Consider the following 19,776-nt stretch of genomic DNA (forward strand, 5'->3'; position numbering starts at 1 on the left):
GGTTAAAAATACACCATGTCAAACTCTTGTCACTACATACATGTAAACCCTACATCAAAAAACTAACAATTACTTGAGGTTCACCCGTCGCCATCTTTCAGTGAAATCAGTGCAGGTAAGTAACAATTTTTGAAGCATTTTCAGTTATATTATATGGATATGAAGTACATTGACTGGCTCATCAAAGCCACCAAATACACAACTGATGAAATGATGGACTAATATATTTTGATCCACAGCTATCATTGGGTGTTTTCTGAAGCAGAACAGAACTGTTCGGTGGTTTGTTAGTTTGTTGTTCATTTGTGGTTTTGTGTTCGTTGTGCTTTTTTTCTTTTGTTTTGGCTTTTCATTTGCTTCTTTCAAAAAAATAGCTGACTTGTTTCTCCTGTGCTATACTGAAATTACTGAAATTATCACTCACTCATCTGTTGCTTTTTTCTCAGCATGAAGCACCTCCTTCCAGCACTTTTTCTTCTATCACCCCTTTGATCCCTTCCCTCATCCCTTGCAACACCCTTCTTGGAGTCACAGAATGGTTTGGATTGGAAGGGCTCTTTAAAGCCTGATCACATTAAAGAAAAGATGATGTGAAGTAAGACTGCTAAAAGGATCAAGAAGAGGAATCAAAGCTCTGGCACTGATTCACTTCAACTAGCAATTTCTAGTCTGTAGCTCTCCTCGCTCAGATCCAATCTGATTGTCTTTCAGAGTCTCTCTAACAGATCTTGTGGAAGAGTACTGGTTAACAAAAAGATTATAAAAACATCACAGCAAGTCTGATGTGGCTGGAAGTCAACATGACTAGTTAGGAGTTCTTTACTAGCTGTTTATTATTTTGCTTGGTTTACAGCAGCAATCTCTACAAAAGCCAGGTATGCAAAGAAAAAGTCTACTAAAATGAGCTAAGGTATTCAAGTAAAATACTGCTGGAACAGGTAAGAGTTTAATACAGAAAGCTGACATATCAACCTACTTCATTTCTAATTTCAGATAAATACTAATCTGCTTTTAAGCACCAAGACTCCAGTAAGCTGGGTTCTTTTGGGCACATTTGTGTTAAACCTCCAACTGTACAGTAAACAGACCAATGAGAGAGGTGACATTGAAGAGGGCTGAGAAATTAGTCTATTTTAAATGGCTGAGGACTTTTTGCAGAGAAATTCCAGCATATCATTAAAAAAACCCCACAACAACAACAAAAAAAAACAAGCTCATATTTCAAACGAAGTATAACAAGATAAATAACACCTACATTGTGGTTCCTCTATATCCATATACTGCATTTCTTCACTGAATTCAACCAGTGCTGGTTTTCCATTTCTCTCCACTTCAATATTATGAGCTGGAGATAAAGGAAATGTGATCTGCCGATCTACTGCCGCTTCTGGAAACAAAAATATTAGCAAGATTTAATAAAAATTGCTTAAGGCTCAAGGAAAACAGAAGCAGTAGTTTTCATAGCAAAACACTATTTCTAATATAAGAACCACAAACATACAAAGGCATATTTTTCACATTAGGATTGCAATTGAAGTTGCAGCAAATAGTTAAAATATATTTATGTGAATGACCTGTAAACAGGCTTCTTTGCTTCACATTGACTATATTATTTTCTCCTAACAACCAACTGTAGATTACTCCCAAGTAATTAGATTCCAGTATTGAAATTTTGATATTTTACGCTGAAAATAACTGTATTGCTTCCTGCTGAACATCAGACATGATTTTTATAATACTTAAGTACAGCTCTTTTTTCAATTAAATGGTTGTCATGAATCATAAATGAAGAGGTCATGCAAGCAAATGAACAAGAAGCACATATAGTGCATTAACTACCACATCAAAAGCATTAGTTCCAAACCCAAAGAATTATGCCTCTGGCCTTCCTGTTATTACACACTAGATATTTAACTGGTTCCAGGGTTCCTGTCACACACAAAAAAAATGACTGAATAAACTCTCCCCTACACATCTTCTTTAGGTTTCATTATCTTAACATTTCAGTTTCTCCACACCTATGGAAGGAAAGGTAGAAGGGGGAGTGAACTGAATTTCAGTCTGAAGATTTTATACATTTTCAAATTCCCCCAAATAATCCCGAATATTACTTCTTTCTGGGATTGAAACATTTTGGATAATACCCAGCACAGATATAAGTTATCTAGGTTTGTTTTCCCTTATAATTAAATAATTAGTGCCCTATTACTTCATTCAATAGTGCACACAAAAAAGGCAAATGTCATCAAGGTCCGTTTCCAAAATCCAAGAAACTAAAATAAGGTAGAAAACAGCTGCAATGCAATGACACTTGAGAGGATGTTGGTTAGATGAGGCGCCCCAATCCTACTGAATCAAAAAGAAAAAAAGATCACCTGGCCCTCCACTCCATGCATTCTCTACCCTGTCCATAACAGAAAAAAGCAAATTCCATCAGACTGCATGTAAGGTAGTGAAATATCACTTTCTGGAAGAGCTCTGTCCTATCTTCTAATGGGTATGCTGTACTGTAAAGCATCCATAGAAAGCTCTGGCAACCTATTTCACAGCCAAATCAAATCTCTTCAAAAATTACCAACTCATGCAGCTGTTTGCTCAGAAATACTTAAAACTGCAACATTAAGGAACACAATTTAGCTTTTCTTCTATTGTTTTGTTTCAAAGGTGAGAGTTTTCAGATTAACTCTGACCTTCAGGTCTGCAAACGGACTGAATTCTAAAATTAATGCTGAAAACAAAGCAGGTTCCATTTGGAAGAGCAACATGGACTATCTGTCCTATTTTTTGCTTTGATAAGACAAAATTCTGGTACATGTTAAAACTAAGGCTTTACTTCCAGCATTAAACAAAGTAAGAAATTGCAAGAACATGTGTTGACCGCTGTCCCGCAGTCACAGCTAGCGCTTCCGTTAAAACTCTTAAACCATCTTGTATCCTAAAAGAACATGTTTTTCTCCAAGAATATTACTATGCTAGAATATTTTATTCTTGGATAACCACCAGTTTATAGCATTTCTTTAAGGAGCATCTCCAGGACACTTTTTTTTTCTTGTTAAACTCTGGGAGATGCTGCAGAGTGAGAAGTCATATAAGTGCATGATAATGATCTTTGGCATGCCTGTATTCATTTTCAAAATTGACAGCTCTGTTACCCTTGTTTATCTGGGGTGCTCTTACTTAGCATGTAAAAAAATAGAAAAAGAAAAAAATAGCTTTTACAATCATTCTTGCTGTTCTCTCTAACACATTTTATATGCAGCAGCCAATTTAATATTATCCAAGAGCAAGACTTCTCTGAACTATTGAGTTCCTAGAAGCTTTTCAAAAGAGAGGTGGCCAGATAAAAATAACCAATTAATGCCTCAATAAAAGGAAGAACCGCTTCCACCTCTCGCAGACAGGGCAGCAGGACATGCAATGAACAATCCTGCCACAGGAAAATCCCCATGAAGGCACAAACTTTTCTACATCAAAGAAGTGACTTTTCAATTTATGTTACCCCCTCACAGGCTCCCTGAGAGCTCGTAAGATGCAGATTCCAGCTAGGAGTCTTCCCGAGGCAAGAGCACTCAAAGCTTTGGTCTACCCTGTCAAAGCTTCGAGGAATGAAAGTGAAATCATACTGCAGCTTTCACATTGCTTAGTTAATGAGCCAGATGATGAGAGAATACCCCATGAACCCAAGTTTATCTACTGTCCTCAAAAAAAAAAGCCTTGCTATTTTCTCTTATGAATCCAAGAGGCACTGGCAAGTAATTTCCTTCTGCGACTTGGAATAATTTATTATAATTTTTTAAAATACATCAAGAACTTAAAAGAACACCATTTGTTTCATCAGTCAATCTCTAAGATGATTTACAATTTACAACATTTCTTTTAAGGACTGTAGGATTCAAGCAGTACAGAATAATAATTCACTTCAACCTTTCCAAGCGATACGCTTTTATCTGTATAAACTCAGGATTTTGAAACTGTTTAGCTAGTTTGTTTCGCAAATTTACATTCAAACATGGTAAGTGAAAACAGATCATGATGCTGAGAAATAGAATAAAATGGAAATAAGCAAACTCAAAATATTCACACAATTTCAAGCAATTCTTCTAAGATACATCACAGAAAATAAGGAGTTTGTGAAAGAAAAAATAATGAGAAAGAAGTTCCTTCTTACCATTGACTTTGCCTAAGCCTGGAGCTTTATTTTTCAGTAAAGTCACTTGAATCTGGGGAATGTTTGTGATGTTTGAATTCAAAACAAATTTGAAGTCCACATGTCCAACCATACAAGCTTTTGGTAGAACCAGTTCAAAGACATGCTCATCCCAGCTGTTGCTGTCATGAAAAAAAATACAACAATGACTCAGTGTTAAGAGGAAATTCAGAGCAAGCAGGCAACATTACCCTGGGCATTCTCCATCTATGCAACTTTTTTTTAACAAGAATAAAAACTCATTTTGTGTTAGCGGACATCCACATGAATTTTGAGCTGCAGTTAACCACATTCATTTTGTGAAGAACATGCTAAAAGCCAATTGATAAGAGGGCAAATCAACATTCGGATAAAAGTAGCAGTAAAAAGATTCCCTATACCATAACTTAAGTACTGTTTCTATAGTAATATAAAATCAGTTACTCATTCCTGGAAAAAAGAATGAGAAAAAAACCAAACCAAAACAACACACTAAAAAAGCATCTACCAATCAGTGAAGTGTATGAAAGCACGATAATAACTACCTTGCAACCTCTTAAGCTGGCCTTTCCCATTGGTAAGTGTTAAATAATGTCACTTCCCAGTGGTACAGAGTCTAGAAGACTCAAAATACTAGATTTAAATGAATTTCTTAAATATATTTGATAATTTATACAGGAAGATAAATGCTTCTTACTGCATGCGCACTCAGAAGCCCATCCTGTGCAAAATGGGTGCAGCTTTTTCTCAATAAGTCATTTTCTTTTTGAAGCCTGCTTTGGTTTACACAGAAAGTGTAAACTTGAGATAATAAGTACCTCACAATGATCAGTTCCAGAGTGTGATACACTGAGGTTTGCAAAAAATAGTTTTATTTGAATTGCTCTTTGATTCAAACTAATAACGTGCCAATTGTCACATCTGTATACATTTCAAAAATAACTGCACTTCCTGATCTTCTCAATTTATCGGTAAACATTTTTTTAAACGTAGTAACTTCAATAGTCTGTGATTATCTAATTGCATAACTGATTTCACTAAGAAATGGAGTATGCTGCTATAAATATTGGTTAGATGTTTTACTAAATTCTAAATTACAAAAAGCTATTTTAAATCAAATAATATCCTACGCAATGATTATTGTGCAGAAAGCCATTTTAAAACAGATTAACAATCGGTACAACTATATTTAATTATTTGCATTTTTTACAGTACTATGTCTGAACGTCATATCTCCTTTAGGCAAGTACAAAACACTTCTAACGGATTCCAGGTACACACAATGAAATGGCACGCCAGCTTTCCAGAACAAGCAACATAGAAAAGGAGTGATTATGCAAGGAAAGATGGACAGAAGTGAGAAGACAGACAAAAACCAGCTTGTGTTTATGATTTAAGAAGCAACAGTGAAGAATTTTCAGCTAACTGTACAAAAAACTCAGGTAAATATAATAAAAATTTATCCTACAACTCCAGGGAAAAAATAATGTTGCTAGCAAATACAAAGCTAAAAACTTAGAATCATAGAATTGTTTTTGTTGAAAGAGACCTTTAAGATCATTGAGCTCAACCATTTATCTAACACCGTCAAGTCCACCACTAAACCATGTCACTAAGCACCACATCTATGCAACTTTTAAAAACCTCCAGGGATGGTGACTCCACCACTCCCCTGGGCAATCTGTTCCAATGCTTCACAACCTTTTCAGTGAATAAATGTTTCCTAATATCCAATCTAAACCTCCCCTGACACAACTTGAGGCCATTTCCTCTCGTCCTGTCACTCAGGAGAAGAAACCAACACCCTCCATGCTACAACCTCCTTTCAGGTAGTTGTAGACAGCACCCTCAGCCTCCTTTTCTCCAGGCTAAACAGCCCTGTTTCCCTCAGCTGCTCCTCATCAGACTTGTGCTCCAGGCCCCTCACCAGCCTGGTCACCCTCCTCTGCACTCTCTCCAGCACCTCAGTTTCCTTCTTGTAGTGAGGGGCCCAAAACTGAACACAGGATTCAAGCTGCAGCCTCACCAGCGCTGAGTATAGCGGGACAATCACTGCTCTAGTCCTGCTGGCCACACTAGTTCTGATACAAGCCAGGATGCTGTTGGCCTTTTCGGCCACCTGGGCACACTGCTGGTTCATGTTCAGCCACCTTTTCCTCTAACTTGGAGAATATAGAGCCCACTGTGAAACAGGGAGTGGTTTGCAAGTGGGTTTTTTATGTCTGAGCATACCCACAGGTGTCATGCAAAGCATGGCCTGAATGAGACATTCAAAGGAAGCAGTCTTCTGAAAGACTAAGTAATATTCTGCTCATCCAGTTTAAGTTAAAGATCTGGTACAAAACCAGAAATGAATAATAAACCAGCTTGTCTGTAGCAGCCTTTTGTAGTCTGTATGTTGCATACAACATATGCTACCGTACTGAATTACAACTGCTATTTGTCTACTCTAGAAATCTATTTTTGACAAAACTCAGCAGCAGTTGCCCCAAAGAAGTTTTAAGTATCTCTGAATAAGCATGTATTGAATAATAATCCCCCTATTAATCCAACAGCGAGGAGTTCTTCCTATATTTTTAGCAATGACCTTCATGATTAATTCTGTGATAAGTGAAAAATTCCCCTTTAAACAGCTTTTTAATTTCTCATAGCTCTGTTTAAGTGCATCCTCTTTATTCGCATGTACAGTTTCAAAGAAAAAAAAATACTTCCTCATTATTGTCTTAAGTTTTTAGTATATCCACCGTAAACAACACTTTTCTCTGATAATCTAATGCAAGTTCTTCTAGCTCCTTTTTAAAGAAGAATACACAATCAAGACTGTGTTCTAAATGCAACTATACCACCACTCTCACAACTACAAAAATTTTTCCAACATACTTCTTCATTCCTTTCTAGAACATCTCATCAATGTTTGATCTTCCACTACAACTGAACTTTGAGCTGCAGACTCATTTCTGGAGTTTAAACACTGGGAAGCTCAGCAGTACCCAGCTCTTCCTTCTTTCACATATTTTCAAATAGGTCTGCATAAGATGAATACATAAAGTATTTCTTATATAAATTTGAGAAAAAGCCAGGGAACTCAGATGTCACTATTTTATCAAAGCACACTAGGAAATCTTTAAAAAGGATTAACCAAATTTAACATTTCAGTTAATTTACCACTGAAGGGGAAACACTGATATTTGGATAATTTATAAAGTAAAACAGACTCTGTTTTTTCAGTTGTCTTTGTTACACAGTCTTCTAAAAAAAACAAAGTAGGATTGAAAGAGTGTGAATGTAATAAAAGACCATTCCCTAACATACATTTACAGAATTATCTTCTTCTATCTATTTGAGAAACAAAAGAATTACCATATCAAATTGCATTACTCATCCACCTAACCCTATAATCCCACATCTTGACAGGAATCAGTATGTGACACTCTAAGGGAAGATAAAAGGAATTTCATATTAAGGACCAACAAAATAACCCAGAAGTCAAAAGGTTTCTTCCCAGATAACTTTTAATTAAGCACTAACATTACACTTAATCTTAATATTGTATATTCTACCTTATGAACAAAGAGACTGTAATTTAATCATTTTCATCATGAGTCATTAAGCAGCTGTCAAAGACTTCCAGTACTAAACCAAAACTTTTAGCTTTACATTCCTGTTTTACTTTGCAGCAGGCATAATTATTTTCCTCTAATGAGACAATATTCCTAAACTAATTCCTAAACTATCACCTTCTAATTAACATCTATTGCCTTCCCTGTTTGCTTCCTTGTATCTTCATATTGGTAGCTTTTTACTTTTCAGCTGTTGCTGAACACACCAGATAATCAGTAGTTTTAACTGGAAGTTTGCAAGGAACCACCTCATTGCCATTTGCTACATATAGATCATTTTACTTACACAAAGCAAAATCACAAGATAAACAAAGGTTTTAAAGCCTACAATGAACTGCAAGTTTTTAACCATAAATTCAGCTCATGTTAGGTGTCGCCCCTGGAAATGCCTGCAACTATTACCTTCTAGACATGTTTTCCCACCTGGAATGCTTCTTTATCACATGCAAGCTTTCACTTATTTATACAACAAGCTTTTTTCCCCCACATATGAACTCTCACTCCCCTAGCTCCCCTTCAGCTATTTCATTCTTTCCACTGTACGGGCATTTAGATTCCACACTAATATTCAAGTCTTATACATCAGTGGGACAGATGTGTCACAACCCAACCCAAAAGGTCCTGTAATGCTTTATTGCATACGTCTCTTAGTAAAGCACACAATTTATATCTATATTTTGTTTCCCCAAGCATTTTACAGAAAAACTATGCAAAGCTACTTCAGATATGTTTTAAGCAACTCTTGCAAGTGACTGCAACACTGTTGTTGTGGCCCTTAGAATTCCAGAGGAATTCCAAGTTCTAAAGCCATGCATAAAAAACTAGGAAGTGCTACATATACCATGTCCGTGCAGTTCATTGGAATGAAAATATTGCCTAAATTTTAGCACAACTATACTGGCTTAACTGGCTCTATACTGGCTCAACTAAATGTCTCACCTATAAACATTTAACTTGACCTGCACAGACATAAATCCAGATTCTATCTTCACATTTTAAAATAAATTACAATACGATTTTGTTTACGACAACTAATTATTATAGTAATACTGGCACCCACAGCTTGCATTTTCCAATTAAAAAAAAAAAAAAAAAGTACTACGAATGTTCCTATGCATAAGAAAGGTGAATCAGACTTTCACAGAAACAATCAAGAGTATCGGTAATTCTGGGGGATGTGCTTGTCTAGTTATATAATGAAATGACAACATTTGGCAAAGAAAAATACCCGAATTCAAAACTTGACTTTTCAATTTGTTTCAAGGTCCACTAAACCAACTCTGGCAATCTCACAAAGTGCTATAATGCAAACTACCAAATAGGCATTATTATGTTTGAAAGTATATCTTCTTAAACTTTCACGCTACTTCAAAACAATTAAATTGCATGAAATTTGTGACTACACAGGCTACATGAACCAGTTAAGCAATACAGACATGCTTCTTTCCGCATCCTTGCCCTACCCTACCTGTCTGTCTGCAGCTTCCAAGTTCGAGTATGCTGAGCTGCATCCCCATGGTGCTGCTGGTGCAAATGCTGCGGATGCCGCCTCTGCTGCTGCTCTTGCTGGACTTCTACCCAACAGGGAGGGACAGTGGCTGAAAACCGTGGCGTCAAGGTCTCAAAACGGGTCAGTTCCACCAGGGATGTCAGTGTTTCAAGGGAAAATGGCTGGTCCACCAGAAGATCAACTCCTGAATAATTACAGAATATATATTAGTCAATATGTAGGTATTTTTTCCAGAACATCCTATGAACAGTTTGAGATATATCCAAACTGCTATAGGTAAAATTAATTTAATGTTATATGAAGCTGGTTTTTTTTTTAAAAAAAAGAAAAAACCACACCACAACAAAAGAACCCAAACAAACAAAAAAAAGACACCAGCGAAAACAAAAAAATCCCAAACACAAGGAACCAAACAACCCTAGTCTTGAAGTCAGTATCCTTTGAAGGCAGCTCAGTTGGAATACATTTTCTAAGTACTGAGAGCCCTGAGCATGCTGCCTGGGATTCAATCAGAAGCATCAGGAAAAAGCAGTTAGCCAGCTATACTTTGATGTTGTAAAGCTGATTAAAACATTTTTTTAGTATCTCCATTGACTCACAAAAAAACAAGAAAGTTTTATTTTTCATGAAAACAGACATATGGAATTACTATGCAATTGTAACATTTTTATCACTGTTTAAAACATTAGTTTGGCACTTCCTTATCAATATAGACTTGTTTTACGGTGGATTACTAGAATGTTTTGGAAAGCTTCCAATTTAGCTTAAAAGAGGGAAAAGTGAAAAACAAACATGCTTTATGTAATGCACTTAAAAGACACTGGGCTTAGACAAGTATTTTGTGTTCCTGTCTTCATATTCAAGTCTTGTCTTGAGGAAACAATGATATTAATTGAAGAAGTACTGAAAATTAAAATATCCCAGGGAGATAAACACCAAAAGAAACATTACAAAGAAACTCTAAAAATAATCAGGTTTCATCTGGAGAAAAAAAAAAAAAAGAAAAAAAAAAGGAAAACTTGAGGGGAAATAAGATATGCACAATCTTGTTACATTTTGACCATTTTATCTTAAAAATGCATTTTGGAGAAAATCTTTTACTTGTAAAGAAATTATGTTTTTCACAAGGAGAAAAGTTTGCTACCTGACTTCTACTGTCACCACCCCAAGGGAAAAAAACAAACCACAAACCACTGGCACAAATACCACCCACACAGTAAAGCCTGAACTTAGAGACTATCTTGCAAAGCAAGCCCAGTTGAAACCAGAACACAGCTTGGGAGTAGAAAGGCACACACATTTCTTCCCCCAAAGTGGAGATGTTTGCACAGCCCTAGCAATCGTTTGCACATTATACGCTAAGAATCAAGTATTACTGACTTTAGTATCCTTAACCCAGATAGCTCAGACTAAGAGCTCTGCAATCATCATTTGGTTTCAACTCTTCTCTCTTGCCCTCTCATTTTAGGACTGGCTTCCTGTGACTATTAAGCTTCTCTCACAGCTTTTAGTGGCTCAGTTTGATGCCACAGTAAAATAGAACTCAATTTATCTGATTATTACTGTGTATCCAACAGCTTTTCTGAAAACATTACAGACCAAGTTCAAGCAATACTATACTCACTGAATTATATGACTACTTAAAGGAGGATCTGCAGCTTGTGGGTAGTCTAAAGATACAGCTATTTGAAGTCTATACATAAGTAAATATCTTTTTTGTTTCAAAAAGTCATATTCAAGCCTATACTGAAAGCTGGATGGGGAGTAGAACAAGGGAAAAAAATGGCCACTAGAGTACTGGCAGAATTTAAACAGTAATGACCATCAATTTGATTCATCAGGTTAGTCAAAGTTACCAAAGTTACCACTTGATTGGAAGTAATTTAAATCTGCTGCAGAGGGAATGCACACCTATGTCCTGGATATTCAAATTCTCTTCATTGCTTTATTTGCCATTAGCAAAAGAAGGAAGGTGCAGAAGAAAGCCATAAACTTCTTTCCCTCATGTATGTTCAACAGTTTATTACCTAGCAGTCTTCAAACCTTAAGAATGGCTCCTTTGGTGAAAAAGAGGAGGAGCAGGAGAAATTAAAAAGCAGAGAAGACAACAGAAACCCCTTTACTGCTGCTTACATATAACCACATGGCAAAAAACATCTTTTCCTTTCCTTTTTTGATCACCTCTTGTGGAGTAAAATCGGGGGTCATACAAACACAGCACAACACAACTTAAAGTGTTACAAGGCCGGCAGCAAGCCGGGGTTTGGGGAGAAAGACAGCAAGTAGCCTGGTGACAAAAAAGATGCCGTGATCCAAAATGGTCCCCGTACTGCCACTCAGTCCTCTCCCAGCTGGTTTTGTCCTCTGTAGCTGCACGGAAAAACATGCCCCACCACACACACATAAAATTAGCATCACTTCTTTGAAACAGTCACAGCTACATGAATGGTTTATTGCCATTGTATCATTGCTTTATCTTCATGCTTTGTATTATTTATTCTTGTATTTTACATTACAGGTCATCTGTTCCCAGTATATTCCTATTTCTGTACCAAAAGACATGACCAAAACCTCCAAACTCCAACCGAACTAAAGTAATTATGCTTTGTGTCTGTATCTTCAACAATTGCAGGTTAAAACAAAAGGAAAAATGTAACAGTTTTACAGCTCCCTCATAAACAATTCAATTTAAAACTCAAAGCAAGACTATAAGCATACATACACTTTAAAAACCTCAGTATGACTCAAATTTTCCACTTAACCAGCAAAATTACATTTGTTGTTAAGTTTTAGTTACAAGAAGTTATCTACACTAAATCACCTTTGATGAGAGCTGAGAAAAGATCAAGAGGCCTACACAGGAGCTCCCATAACCTGCACATTCACTGCTCTCCCTTACAAGCAGGAGGAGCCGCTCACATTTTTCCCCTTTGAACTGCCCTCTCGCCCAACTCCTTCTTGCACCTAAGTGGACCAGGATACTACCAAAGGCAGAAGACTGCTCACAGGACTGGTGTATGAGAACTGCAGTAAAGGCAATACTTAAATGTAATGTTTGGGGTGAAAACAGGATTTGGACAGCTGGAAACAATTACTTCTTGCTGTCCAAGGGCAGACAACCTTTCCAGGAAAGAAACTAGTAGAATGACAGCAGAATTTGAGCATAGCTCGACCCAGACAAACCACAAATGAGAAAAATTCCAAGAGTTCACACGATAAGCTTAATTTATCAACAGCAACTGCACTGCTTGAGCTACAGAGGGCATCAGTTTCACTGTGTGCAACGGAGATCTGTTGACTACATGTTTTTTACAGTTTTATTAACTTTAAGGCAATTTTACATACTATATGGGAAGCTCAGTGTCAGCACAACTACCTGTTTTTCCCTGCCTGCCACACTTGCACAAAAGGCGTTTTTTTGTATCAGGAACTGCTAAAGTGTTACACTTGTATGTAACCAGTGACAGACAACAGGAACTACAGAACTCCAACTTCAGGCAGCAAAAAAGTAGAAAGCAGCATGCTATTAATTCACTCAAAATCATCTTAATATGCAACTTCTAAAAACGACAAAAGCTTTTTTACCTACGAGACATTTAAACACATGGAATTTACCTGTAATGCCTGGACTAGAAGGGTTAGATAAGGGCTTGGTGCCTTCTGATGACTGTTCTACACTTTTGGAAAGGGATCCATCTACAAGTATATCAGCTTCATCTATGTCATCACAGGTCCCTCCAATCTGAAGGAAATGAAGTTCCCCACCTAAAATCATCAGACAACAAAAGAAGAAAGTTTAGACAGGCATACTGCTAAACTGAACTCAGAAGACAGACTTGAAGTGCCATACAATTATGACAGTAATTATGCAGGACCTGAAACCAGTAAGATTATACAGGAACACTCAATTTGCTTCACTACTAGAATTTTTTTCAGGGTAAATGCAAAACAGAAATACAATAATACTGACTCCAATTGTAAATGGCATCAAAGAAAAAACATATTACAGGGAAGGGGTGTTAAAAGGGAATTAACTAACGAAACCTCAATAGAAACCCAAAATCATAACCATTATGACACTTTCCATAATCCAAATCATGCTTTTAAACAGAAAATATTCCATCATGTCAACTGAAGGCCTACACTACCTCATTTGTACAGGTCCCATAAATTTCCTTTTAAAGTTCAATATTTGAGAATTGAAAAATCACTTCCACACTGAACTCACCTAAGGCACTTTTAACATTACTTCATCAAACCCGGAATTACAACACTGAAGAGGTCAACAGACAAAAGAGCAGGTACAAAACTTTCAATGGACACAATGTCTTGATGGAAGCTTGAAATCATCCAAGAAAGTTGCTCATTATTCACCACTACAGATATACCTACAGGACTTCTGCCATTTCAAGAGAAGTCACCAAGAAGGAATGCTCAATTTTACATAAAGTTAGGGGAAGGGCTGTTAACAGTTTCAGAAGTTACAAAAATCCTAATCAGTAGGATTTAGATAGAGAAGAAAATCCTAAGGTAGGCCTTCCATAGTTTTTCTGAAAATTGATTACAGACTGTCTGTCCTTCAGCATCCAGCATTAGGTCAAACCCTGTTATGCAAATTATCCAGGTAATCTGAAACAAATTTGAAATAATATATGTAATAAAAACCCAAGATAAAAGCATAACCAGCAGGTACATGTTCTGAATTGTGAGGGGCAAGGGGAGTGAAACATAGAGCAATAGAGAGGCGCAAGCGCAGCAGAGAGCGAGCGTGTGAGAGGCACAGAGAGAAGAAGATGTGTGAGAGACACAGAGAGAGCTGGCCTGTTTTTTTCTGGATCTCAGTAGGAAAGGACAGACAACAAATGGCTTAATAAAATAGTTGTTTCCACAAGACAGAATAAAAAGAGGAAAATAATAGCTCAAATGACCAACAGGAAAGAACCTCTCCATGGACAGGATCTGTGAAGTGTGCTGTGGGAAAATCCACCTGGGGTCTGGGTGATGCTGCACAACAGCAGGGCTCCCAGCATCTGAAGGGATGTGAGATTTTGTCACTATCTATATTTGTCTTCTTATTCTATCTTATTCAAACAGCTATTTCATTAAGTCATTAACCCATTTGTTGGTGGGGCCATTCTCACTAAGATCCAGTAAGAAGCCTTCACCACACATCTCTCAGCCCCAACCCAGCCACTCCTGGTGCAGAACAGCACATCCCAAGTAGATACCAAGAGTGGAGGGAAAAAAAAAAATAGTTCTAGCAAATAGCACTTGAAATTAAACAGCTCACAAAGGGGCAAACCCTCATGCAATGGTAGTTCAACATGCTGACTTGCACTATCTGCCAGTTTTACAGCTCACAGCAGAGAAACACTGAAGAACTTCAGAAAGTTGTAGGTTTTTCTAAGGGAAAGTTATGCGAAGTTTTCACTTGTTCTGTAGATGGTTGGGTACAGTTAAGTTTTAAAGAAACAAAACCTTGCTTCTCATACCAAGTCTGTGAACTTCCATCACTAATTAACAGTAGTAAAAAACATCCTTACCGCTTTATCCATACTACAAGAGAGAATCACAATTCCTGCTTTCCTGAAAGACTCCATCCAGCACTTTTCCAAGAAAAATACTGTGCTAAACTTGAGATATCTCAATTTCTTCCCTATTTGTTTTTAAAAAGCTTCTATAAAGAAGTTTATAATGAACTTCAGTTATACAGTATAAGCCTATAAAATTATTAGCGCATATGCACACTTTTCAAAACCTGTCAGGTGGTTTTCCTTCTGTATCACAAAGGTGGAATTTGTTCTCCTAGAACATCCAAAGACCACCTTCTAAAGATGCATGCTTAATTATTTGTTTCAAAGATACCATAGTTGCTATAGTCAAGTGCCAGGGGAAAAAAAAAAAAACCTGTGCAAAAGTTAATGCTGCCCTTTTATTTTGTTTGGGGATCCTACTGGTGCATGATATGCACTACTAGGTTGAAACAGTGACCACTGACTTTGTGATCACTAAGTCAGTCAGAAGTCAGAAGAGAACTGGAAACCAGCATCATTATAATTCCAGAAGACAACAGGTAACCCACAAAAAACACTGTTAATTTAATTCTGAAGTGTATTTAAAATCTGTAATTCATTTGAACTCAAGAACCTGGTGGGCTATACAAACAGAACGTAAGAATCATAAATCCATCCAAATATATCCCAAGCTTCCTTCTGGCAAAACAGTCACTGGTTCCCGGAAAGCAGCATTTGGACAAGTTAGGGAACATGTCAGAGACTTGGCCTCTGCAGTGAAAGCCAACCTGTTGAAATGTTCAGTATCCTGAATGTATCCTGTACTCTGGCAGGAGTCAGAAAGAGTAACAGACACAATTGTCAACAGCAAATCACAACGCAAGGACACAGCTGAACAATACCTGAATAGTCAAAGCAATTAAGAAAACAAAGCCATACCAGAAGAAACTAAACAACTTGCAGTCCTCCTCGTCTCACCACTGGGTTGCACAGAAAGGGTTAGCTCTAAACTTACTAGTTCAGAACACTTGAAAAATGTCCTCAAGAAAGCTCCCCCAAAACCTCACTCCAGCAGAATTGAGACTATTCTTGGAGATTTCAGCTGTAAAATTCCATCCCAGCTTATGAAAAAATAGAATGCAATTGAATAGGGACAAGTGAAAGTTGCTATGCCTAGCAAGAAATAATTAAATGCACTATTATAGGATGAAGAAAAATCAGTTAGCCAGCAGTTCTGTAAAAGAGGTTCTTGTGAGTCAGAAGATAAACCAGATTCAATTTCCTGTTCAGAAGTGCAAACATCCCACTGTGTATACACACACATGGTATGCAGAGACTGCAGAGCTGCTAAGGAATTCTTCTGTTCCATTCAAAGACATCTGTAGGATTACTGTACCTGGTTTTGAGTATCCCATTAAGAAACATGTGTACTAACTTGAGCAGATCTTTTGGGAGGGGAGAGGAAGGGTTTTTTTTCTTCAAAAGCTCCTGAGGAAAGTTTAAAAGGTCTGGAAATACTCAGCTACAGAAAATAAATGGTTGGAGGAGGACAGTACCTAAATAAACTCTGTCTTCCCCTCCTCTTTTGAAGCAATCTCTTTGCCATGTTATAAAGGATAGTAATGACTCCAATCTGCAAAGATGATACAGGCTAAACACTAGGGAAAAAAGATCATCATTAAGGACAACATGTAGTAGAAAAAATTGCATGAATAGGCTGTTAAATCTCCACGTTGAAGATCTTCAAAAACAGGCTGATCTCTTAGCATGACCTCCAGCACTAATTGTGATGTGGAAAAAACTAGAGCTCTCCCCAATCCCATTAGATGCCATTGCTTATGAAGGCAGAAAACTGAAAATACTGATTCTTGAACTTCAAATACACCAGGATGCAAGGCTGATAAGGCCTAATGGCATGGAAGAGACAAGAAAGATATCCAAACAAAACCAGAAAAAAGCTACAGAGAGTAATTAATACACTATGTACAATCCAAGAGCAAGAAATCTGTTATAATTGAAAGATAGAAGATTTAGGAGAATCAATTCTCAAATGTATGAAAGTGCCATCCAGTTCTGCCAGGCTTGCAACATGAAATATTAGCATAGACAATTCACTTTCAACATATCAAACTCCAGTCTGAAAGAAACAAACACCACCAAAAAAAAACCTACAACATTTTCGCCAGCAAAGGGGAGTGACTAGATAAACTCTTGGTACAATGTTAACGCTGCAGGTAAGAATTTAAGAGAATCATGTATATAGAAAAGTACATTAAAAGAAAAAATAATCACATACAGACACCTAATGAAACAAATGCTTATAAATGAAAATGTAAAACAATCAGTAAGCTACAAATGCACATAACGGGTTACATTCAGTGTTGGTTGTCTTCTTTTACAGCTTCCAACTATGACTAATTCAGAAACAGGTAATATCCAGAAGAAGTCATCTACTGTGATTCTGGAATTGTTACGCGTGAGAAGCTGATTATGGAACTTCAATTGGAGCTGGGTCTTTTTGTCTGTTGGCTCTGAAGCAATGTAGGCAGCAAAGAGAACTGCCAGAGCAAAAAGCACTAGGGTTCTTCTTATGGTGAAAACAAATAGAAAACCTTCTTCCCCCCCCCTGCTTCTACCCAAACTACTTCCAAATAATAATTAAACTGAAAATATAACTAAATCAATTTAAGGAACTACAGTTTCAGGTGAGCACAATCCAGGAATTCTTCACTCACTAGAAGGAACTCAAGCACTCAAACAGATCACACAAATCTAACACCTGCTCAATCAGTTTGGCAGGGAAGTACCTGCTTCACCACACCACCATCAACATTCCCACTTCTTGTAGCATTTGTTTAAAAGACCACCTCACTTTCCTACTCGATAATATTTCTTCAGAGAGCTTCAGACACTGAAGTTTGTAACTTGACAAGGGAGAAGATCAGCAGCAGTGGACAGAAAACTGTCAATTCTTAATGATCTTTTAAAAAAATACGCCTAGAAACACAAGTATGCACAATTTGCAAAACTGCCAAAATAAAATACAAGCAGCGATTTACACATTTATGTAAGATAAAAAGAAACACTTCAGATACAACAATTTTTCCACCTCATTCCATATTATAAAGCAAAGTTCAACAACATTGCTCGACTGGCAAATGCAGCTGAGCAGCTAAACTGCAGAAGGAAGCAATCAATCAAAACAAACCCAACAAAAGAAAAAGGTAGAATGTGTACTATTGCCCATTTTCTTAAGTAATATTTGGTAGGGCTGTAATTTAAAAAAAGACATATAATTAGATGAAAACTGAGATATAAGGAAGGCAGTGACAAATATAGCTCTGGAAACTTATGTATCCAAAATAAACTATATCCAGTCCTCTTAAACACCAGATAATGGACTTCAACTATCAAAAAAACACCCTAGAGTTGTAACCCTATATCTGTCAGTCTACTGTATAGTTTTATAATAAAGAATTTACTTATTTTGGATGCTACAAAAGCAGAATCTAAGCTATTTTATACTATTGATGCAAGACAAAATGTTTAAAACTCACACACAAAGCACTACTAAGAAGGTTATTAACTACAGTCTACCTTGGCCAAGGGGAAGAGAGGAAAGCAAACTCCACTATGTTTGCTTAACAGAACAAAACTTCCAGACATTAAAGTATCTTTTTGCCTACTCCCACCACCCAAGCCAGTAAACAGGTAAGAATTTACTGCTCAGCTAATATTCTTTGATAGTTTTCCAACCATATCCGAGCATTTCCAGGGCATGTAGGTTCCAAATATTCTACTTAACATTTTCACTCATCTTTGCACTAGAAGCTACCTCCTAGGAGGAATAATGTTGAATACACCAGTGATTATGTTCTACTTTCAACTTCTATCTTCCTAATGCTGTCAGACTACAGGCACCATCTCTTATGTGGCAGTAAACAGAGAGGAGCAAAGACCTGAAAACAATTTTGGAAGAAGCCTAAGAACAGTGCATTTAAGGAAAAAAAAAAAAAAAAAAAGAAAAGAAAAATCTTCAGCCACCTAGCAGATAAGCAAGCAATTCTGCCCACTTAAAGCAGAAAGATTAAAGGATGATTACGATTCAACACAAAAAAAATAAGCAAAACCTATTCCTTACATCAAGTTATTCAAATGTACAATAAGACATAGGATTAAAAAAGTCAGGCTTTTTGATTTGCTTTTTCTTTTAGCATTCCTGAATTTTATGCAGTACAGTTATTTATAAACATTGAAGATCAAGTCATTCTTTACAAAGCTTCATATTTTGGCATTAACTTTAGGACTCTGAGGCTTCAGATGTATCTAGTATCAAATCCTGAAATCCAGACTTCTAAGGGACATCGGTCCCTAAATATTTATTATGGCTTTGGACTTAATTTCCCAAAGGTAAGAAAAACTATACCAAAAGAAATAACTGAAATGTTCAAAAAGAAACAGAAATTGAAAGCTTCTAAAGACATTTTAACAATGAAAATGAATTCTGGAGTTCATTCTAATTTGGTTGCAGAGCAGAAAAATCAAGATCCAAATAGAGATGCAGTGGGTGTAAATTAAAAGTAAGAATAGCCAATAGATAAGAAAAAACTGAATAGTTATCAAAGTACCATATTCAAAAGACTTGATGGTAGAGGGATACCTGAGGCATGTAGGACTACAGAAAAAAAAATCCCAGTCACCTTAAAGGCAGCAAGAACAAAAGAAGTCACGGCAAAGATATTTATAAATTACTACATGGGTATTTTAACACTCTCAGAGAGAAAATAATACAGAGATATTTAGTGAAAAAGTAGAATGATGTGCTTGTGTATTATGAGGAAGATGAAGTATTCTCCAGTCACTAGCACAGGTGCTGGTTATCTAGGCAGAAGAGACAAATACTCCTACACACACAGCATAAACGCTCCCAACTCAATAGACCAGCAT

At 36.8% G+C, this 19,776-nt stretch overlaps 1 protein-coding gene across 7 annotated transcripts in view; it reads right to left on the reverse strand.

The window, feature by feature from the left end:
- The window catches only part of BIRC6 (baculoviral IAP repeat containing 6), a 183,831-nt gene that overhangs the window by 135,598 nt on the left and 28,457 nt on the right, over positions 1 to 19,776 (reverse strand). For all 7 annotated transcript variants that reach the window (XM_082047541.1, XM_082047537.1, XM_082047538.1 and 4 more), the window contains exons 11-14: positions 12,932 to 13,081; positions 9,275 to 9,500; positions 4,169 to 4,329; positions 1,256 to 1,387 (exon numbers count right to left, since the gene is read on the reverse strand). In XM_082047541.1, the coding sequence (XP_081903667.1) occupies positions 1,256 to 1,387; positions 4,169 to 4,329; positions 9,275 to 9,500; positions 12,932 to 13,081 (669 nt within the window). The remainder of the gene's footprint in view (positions 1 to 1,255; positions 1,388 to 4,168; positions 4,330 to 9,274; positions 9,501 to 12,931; positions 13,082 to 19,776) is intronic.

The sequence above is a fragment of the Streptopelia decaocto genome (assembly GCF_964273445.1).
Source record: "Streptopelia decaocto genome assembly, chromosome: 3".
Lineage (NCBI taxonomy): Eukaryota > Metazoa > Chordata > Aves > Columbiformes > Columbidae > Streptopelia > Streptopelia decaocto.